At 63.7% G+C, this 6,702-nt stretch overlaps 2 protein-coding genes across 2 annotated transcripts in view; one reads left to right on the top strand and one right to left on the bottom strand.

The window, feature by feature from the left end:
* H696_05211 (hypothetical protein) overlaps positions 1-2,196 on the top strand; it is a 2,920-nt gene extending 724 nt beyond the window's left edge. Inside the window, exons 3-7 of the mRNA XM_009499071.1 lie at positions 24-135; positions 255-385; positions 548-668; positions 855-1,356; positions 1,502-2,196. Of these exons, the coding sequence (XP_009497346.1) occupies positions 24-135; positions 255-385; positions 548-668; positions 855-1,356; positions 1,502-2,146 (1,511 nt within the window). The 3' untranslated portion in view covers positions 2,147-2,196. The remainder of the gene's footprint in view (positions 1-23; positions 136-254; positions 386-547; positions 669-854; positions 1,357-1,501) is intronic.
* A 556-nt stretch (positions 2,197-2,752) lies between these two features.
* Positions 2,753-6,275, bottom strand: H696_05212 (hypothetical protein; the record flags this gene model as incomplete). The annotated part of the gene is made up of 4 exons (XM_009499072.1): positions 2,753-3,861; positions 4,157-4,519; positions 4,727-5,202; positions 5,507-6,275. The coding sequence occupies 4 exons, from the start codon at positions 6,273-6,275 to the stop codon at positions 2,980-2,982; spliced, it is 2,490 nt and encodes an 829-aa protein (XP_009497347.1). The 3' UTR covers positions 2,753-2,979.
* Between the last annotated feature and the right edge of the window lie 427 nt (positions 6,276-6,702).

Raw genomic sequence — 6,702 nt, forward strand, 5'->3', positions numbered from 1 at the left:
CCCCTCTTGTCCCTGATGCGCAGCTCCCGCCTTCAATGCCACCGACAACCACCGCTTCGACAGCCTCACCCTGTCGGACTTGACCCTGAAGGCCATCGAGGAGATGGGCTTCGCCAACATGACCGAGATTCAGAGGTGCGCCGGTCCCCCTTTTGGGCTTCCTCCCCGCCAGCACCCTCCTCCCTCCCCGCTCTCCCTGGCCTTCGTGCACCCCGACTGACTGGTGACTGGTTGGTGCTTCGCTCGCCGCTCAGCCGCTCGATTCCCCCTGCCCTGGCCGGGCGCGATGTTCTCGGTCAGGCCAAGACCGGTAGCGGTAAGACCCTGTCCTTCCTGATCCCGGCCATTGAGAGCCTTGCCCGCCTGGAGTGGAAGCCGCGCAACGGTCCGTCCCTTCCGCCAGCCCTTCGCCCGGCTGTTCGCGTGCACGGTCCCTGGTGGCCTTTTTTTTTTTCACTGACACACGCCCTGCCCCCCCCCCCCCCCCCCCCACTTGTCGCCCTCCGCTCTCCTGTCGTTCTCCTTCCCTTTTCCCTCGCCCATCCAGGCACCGGTGCCATCATCATCTCGCCCACTCGCGAGTTGGCCATGCAGATTTATGAGGTGGCCTCCGAGCTGATGAAGTACCACCACCAGACCTTCGGCCTGCTGATCGGTGGTGCCAACCGGTGCGTGGTGCCATGTCCGCCCACCCGTCCTCCTTTCCCTGGGTGCATTTTCCTCCTGCCCTCGCGCCTTCCTGACTCCCGGCCTCTCTCTCTCTCTCTCTCCCTTCTCCCCCCCCCCTTGTGGATCTCTGTCCTTCGGCCTTTGCCTGGCTCCGGTCCCCTCTGCGGCTGGGCATGTCCCCACAGCAAGGCCGAGGCCGACCGCCTGGTCAAGGGTGTCAGCGTGATTGTCTGCACCCCGGGTCGTCTGCTGGATCACCTGCAGAACACTCGCGGCTTCGTGTTCAAGAACCTGCGCGCCCTGATCGTCGATGAGGCCGATCGCATCCTGGAGCAGGGGTTCGAGGAGGAGATGAACCAGATCCTCCGCCTGCTGCCGACCGCCCGGCAGACGCTTCTCTTCTCGGCCACCCAGACCACCAAGGTCGAGGACCTGGCCCGCATGTCGCTGCGCCACATGCCGATCTATGTCAATGTAGAGGACAAGGAGCTCGACACGGCCACCGTGGCCAACCTGGAGCAGGGCTACGTCGTGTGCCCGAGCGAGCGGCGCTTCCTGCTGCTCTTCACTTTCCTCAAGAAGAACATGAAGAACCGCAAGATCATTGTCTTCTTCTCCAGCTGTAACTCCGTCAAGTACCATGCGGAGCTGCTGAACTACATCGACGTCCCGGTCATGGAGCTCCACGTACGTCGCCGCTGTCGTGCTCTCCCCACCTCCTGCTCGCCCTTTCCCCTGGCAAACATGGCCCGCTTCTCCCTTTCTCACCGCCCTGCGCACACACACACACACGCACACACGCACACACGCACACGCACACACATGTACACAGGGCCGCATGAAGCAGCAGCGCCGCACGACCACTTTCTTCGAGTTCTGTAACTCCCAGACGGGTGTCCTGCTGTGCACGGATATCGCCGCTCGTGGTCTGGACATCCCGTATGTCGACTGGATTGTCCAGTACGACCCGACCGATGACCCGCGCGAGTATGTCCACCGTGTGGGCCGTACCGCTCGTGCCGGCAAGTCGGGCCGTGCCCTGCTCTTCCTCCTGGAAAGCGAGCTTGGCTTCCTGCGCTACCTCAAGCAGGCCAAGATCCCCCTCAATGAGTATGAGTTCCCGCTGGCCAAGCTGTCCAATGTCCAGTCGCAGCTCGAGCGCCTGGTGGAGAAGAACTACCACCTGAACAGCTCGGCGCGCGAGGGCTACCGCAGCTACCTCCAGGCGTACGCGTCGCACTCGCTGAAGAATGTCTTCAACGTGCACAAGCTCGACCTGCAGCAGGTGGCCCGGAGCTTCGGCTTCACGGTCCCCCCTTCGGTCAACCTGAACATCAACAGCACCGGCAAGGAGAACCGCGTGCGCCGCCGCGGTGGCGGTGGCGGCTTTGGCACCGGCTACGACAAGGGCCACAAGAATGCCGATGTCAAGTCCATTCAGAAGACCGACTCCGCTGGCCGCCAGTGGTCGCGGTAAGGCCGACGGCGTGTGCACATCCTCGTCCCCCTTTCTCTCTCTCTCTCTCTCTCTCCCCCCTCCCCTCACTCCCTCCCTCTCTGACCCCCTTTCTTTGCTTGTGAGGGAGGCAGCCTAGAGGGATGGAGGCCGCGTGCGGGGCGGGGGGAGGGGGGGGGGGTCTTCGGTGCGGGGGCCGGACGCCCTGCCGCCCTGTGGCCCTTCTCGCTCGGCTCGCGCCGTGTCCATCGTCATCACCCGCTTTCCCCTCCTCCTCCTTGCTTTCTCCCTCTCTCCGTCCCCCTTTCTTCCGGGTCTTCCCTTGTTGACCGTGGTCGGGAAGGGCCCCGAGATCGATCCCACAATAGACATCCGAAAAGTGCTGCCCGGGCCCCCCTCCCATAGCGTGTTCGATTTCAAATTCGGTCCTTCTTCAGCATGCCCCGTGAGACGACAAGACAACGCATGCAAAGGCACTGCAGCGGGGTCCGGGGGGGGGGGGAATATTGTTGGTATTTGAAAGCCGTAGCAGGGGGAAGGAGAGGGAGGGGACCACAACCGCGACGCGGGCAGAAAAGGGCACAGCTCTCAGAGGAGAAGACGGAGAGAGAGAGTGGCATGTACTGGCTGTGCCAAGGAACGAGGGGGAGGGGGGGGGGAGGGGGAGATCCTTTGTCTTTTGTGACCGCGGCCTCGCCGCTCTTCATGTGGCTCCTCGCCGGCCCAGCCCGGCACACCCCTGAAAAGCAAGAGGGGGTGGTGGGCTAGGGCCAGCTGGGAAAGGCAAGAGGAGGGAAGACGTCTATAATTGGTGCGCGGCATATGGGGGAGACACACCGAGGCAGGAGCATCTATTAATGGCCCGAGAACCGGTCATCAAAGTACTCATCATCCGGGATGGGGTGCTGGTGTCCGCCTTGCTGGTTGTTGAACTCCTCCAGATGGTGCTCGAACATGTCGTCCGAGAAGTTAATCTGCCCAAAGGACCCGGCCTCGCCATGGTGATGGGGGTGGTGCGCCCCCGCCTGGGGATACCCCTGGCCGAAGGCCGTCCCATCGAAGTGCTGACCATGGGCCTGGTGGGGGAAGTGCTGGAAGCCACTCGGGTCGAAGGCAGGGTCGTAGTGTCCCCCCTGGGCGTGGGCCGCCGCATCGTAGTGCCCCTCCTGGGCGTGGGCCGCCGCATCATAGTGTCCCCCCTGGCCATAGGCCGCCGGGTGGTAGCCCTGCTCGTGGTACTGGCCGTACTGCTGGTGGGCTTGGGCGTGCTGGTGCTGGTGCTGGTGCTGATGCGCGGCATGCCCCGAGCGCGGCTGCTGCCAGGTAAGGTGGGTCTCCAAGTGCTGGATCACCTCATCCGGGTCGAAGGAGGGGGGCTGGAAGTAACCGCCACCCGGGGCCCCCCCGTACTGATTGGCCTCGGCGGAGGCACCGGCCCCCATCATGCCATGGGTCGACAGCCGATCCATGACCGAGGCGATGTGCCCGGATGCGCCAGGCGCCGCCGACAGGCCCGCCTCATGCCCGGCACCGTAGTAGGCACGGTGGGCCGAGGGAGTCAGATACGACATGATGGCCTGATGCATGGCGGCACTGATGCGCGCTTGCTCCACCTCGTTCGCCAGCTCCAAATAGTCCTCGAAGAGGGTGGTCACCAGGTCGCGCAGGTTGTGCTGCATCAGGAAGGAGAAGATCATCTCAAAGGTCGGGCCATCGGGGGAAATGGCATCGTGTTGCTTCAGGGGGCCAAGGTGCATGTGCATCATGTGTGTGTGTACATATATAGGGGCCAGGGGGGGGGGGGGAATGCCAGTGAGAAAAGGGCGAAGAGAGGAAGTAGTCAGACAACCGCGAGCGACATGACGCGAGTTGGGCCCAAGCAGGTGACACCACGGAGAGGAGCGAACGGGGGCGCGAGCAGTCCTCCACCCGCCCACACACAAACACACACACACACACACACACACACACACACACACACACACACACACACACACACACACACACACACACACATACACACGCGCGTACCATGCGCTGGAAGAGCTTCACGAAGGACTGCACATCCTCGGTCTGGGCGACGATCGACAGGCAGGCCTGGTACATGTGCAGATCGACGACTGTGATGTAGCAAACCGGCGAGGCGTCCATAAGCCGGGCAAACAGGCGCTCCAGCCGCGAGTAGGAGAGCCCAGGGGTGGGGTCGCTGGCGGACAAACTGATGGCCTGCAGCAGGAGACGCTGCGTGTGCAGCACCGGCGGGAAATCCGGCGTCACCTTGGGCGGCATGTCGGCCGGGCGGACGCGTCGCTCGAGCATGTTCAGGATGCGCGCATCATTGATGATGTCCGTCAACAGGTTGTACAGGGCATCGAAAGTGTGGCAGGAGGCGACCTGACCAAGCCATATGACAGTGAAAGACCGGCAGTGGTGTGGGTGCGGGTGCAACGGGAGAGCAGAGCAGAGCAGAGCAGAGCAGAGAGGAGAGGGGGAGGAGGGAGACGCTGACAGTCAGCGAACGTGGCCACTGGAGAGGCAGGCCAGAAGGGGGGAATGAAAGCCGGCAGGTGGACATGAAAAAGGGCCAAGTCAATGACGCACCCGGTTGAAGTGCCGCTGGATGCGCAGGTAGTGATTCTTGTAATTGAAGTACTCGTCGGAGTCCTTCACAAGCCCCGGGGGCAGGGGGATCTCCTGCTGCTGGGGGAGGGCGGGCGTGTTGGATTGCCGCCGCCGGCGGGTGATACTCGGACGATGGGGCCGGATCAGCTTGATGGCGGGCAGGTTGTCGGTAATCTGGGCGAACACCGGCTCCACGGCGTCGGGCGACTGCTCGTCCTTCAGGGCCTGCCAAATCTCGTCGGCACGCAGTGGGGCGGCCACCTGGAAATGCGAGCACTGCTGCAGAGTCTGGCACATGGCATACACCGAGGGCTGGTCGCCAAAGGACAGCGGGAAGTGGGACTCCAGGTTGCGCGTGACCGGCACCAAATCCATGCTCTTGAGTTGGCGCCGCAGGTTGGCGCGGAACTTCGTGAATTGCTTCTCATTCGAGAGGGTCTGAGCAAAATCCGCGACTACGTGCGAGTGCACGCGAGGGATGAAGGAAGGCAGGGGGGTGTGTGTGCGCGCGCACGCGCGCGCGCGCGAGAGAGAGAGAGAGAGAGAGAGAGAGAGAGAGAGAGGAAAGAGAGAGTGTGTGTGTGTGAGAGAGAGAGAGAGAGAGAGAGGGAGAGGGAGAGAGGGAGGGAGAGGGAGCGAGTGAGGGGGAGAAAGAGGCGATATGTCGGGGCATGCATGATGGGAGGGCAAAAGAAAGGAGAAAAAAAAGACACATGTCCCAATATGGGCCAGGCGCGGGGGGGAGGAGAAGGCACTGACAGTTGAAGCTCTCCAGATGATCCAGGATCAAGGTCTTGGTGGAATTATGAGGCAGGGCCCGGCTGATTGCCAGTTGGCGGAGTTGCACCAAGGTATAGTTTTTGGATGGGTTGAAGTGGATCGGAAGCTTTTCGAGGAAAGCCTGGCGCCTGGCCGGCGTCAGGGACTGCATCCATTCAAACTCCGACTCCTGAATGGGTGACTTGGATGCGGCCGGCTCGCTGCTCGGCTGAATGGCCGAGAACCAGGCCCCTTCAATCGGCGCGGAGGTTGCCTTGGAGGCGGCACCGGCGGTGTCAGCGGAGGCAGCCTCGGTGGCGATGCTGGCATCGGCCTCACCGGCGGCCACGGCCTGAGAAGGGGCCGCGGATTCGGCGGGGGTGGCAGGAGCCAGGGTGGGGGCAGACGCTGTGGCGCCCTCCAAGGCCTCGGCTACCAGGGCCTGGCGAGGAGGAGCCTCGGTGGGGGCAGAAGTGGCGGCGGCGGCAGCAGCAGCAGCAGTAGCAGCCGTGGTGGCGGAAGCGGCCGCGGTGGCAGCAGCGAGCCCCGAGGCGGAGGCCAATGTGTCGGACGGCTGGCTGGGCGACGCATTGAGGGACATCGTGGCGAAGGACATCCCCCCAAAGAGGGAGCCGGTCGGGGGCTCAGAGGTCGATGAGCAAACCGGCGACGATGCCCCGGACAGGAACCTCCGGGCAAGGTAGCCGGCGCCCATCGCCGCCGGCCGGGCAGACACGAAGGCAACTTTGACAGTCCGGGCGAGGAGCATGGCTCTGAGGGGTGGGAGACTGTCGGATAGAGCGGACGGGGGAAAGAAGGAGGGGAGGGGGGGAGAGAGAGGGGAGGGGGGGGAGGTCGGGGTGAGGAGGGATGCCCCGGCACCCGCAGGACGGCCCGCGGGCGGGGGGCCGAAAACTCTCCCCTCCGTGTGATCTGGCGCGGGTGGCTCGGCATGTTGCGTGTGTACCTTAGCGCATGCATGTCCATCTCGAACACCCGCCGAATGCACACACACACACACACACACACACACACACACACACACACACGTGTGACTTGGCATGGTCAGCATTGCAGATGGTCTTGGGCCAGTCCTGTGCGGACGCTCCACGCCCTACCCGGCGTTGTTCCCGCCCCTCTTTCCCCCCTGCCCACAGGTACTGGCCTCCCGAACAAAGAGGCACACGCGGGGGGGG

This window comes from Fonticula alba, assembly GCF_000388065.1.
Source record: "Fonticula alba strain ATCC 38817 unplaced genomic scaffold supercont2.9, whole genome shotgun sequence".
In the NCBI taxonomy this organism is placed as follows: domain Eukaryota; order Rotosphaerida; family Fonticulaceae; genus Fonticula; species Fonticula alba.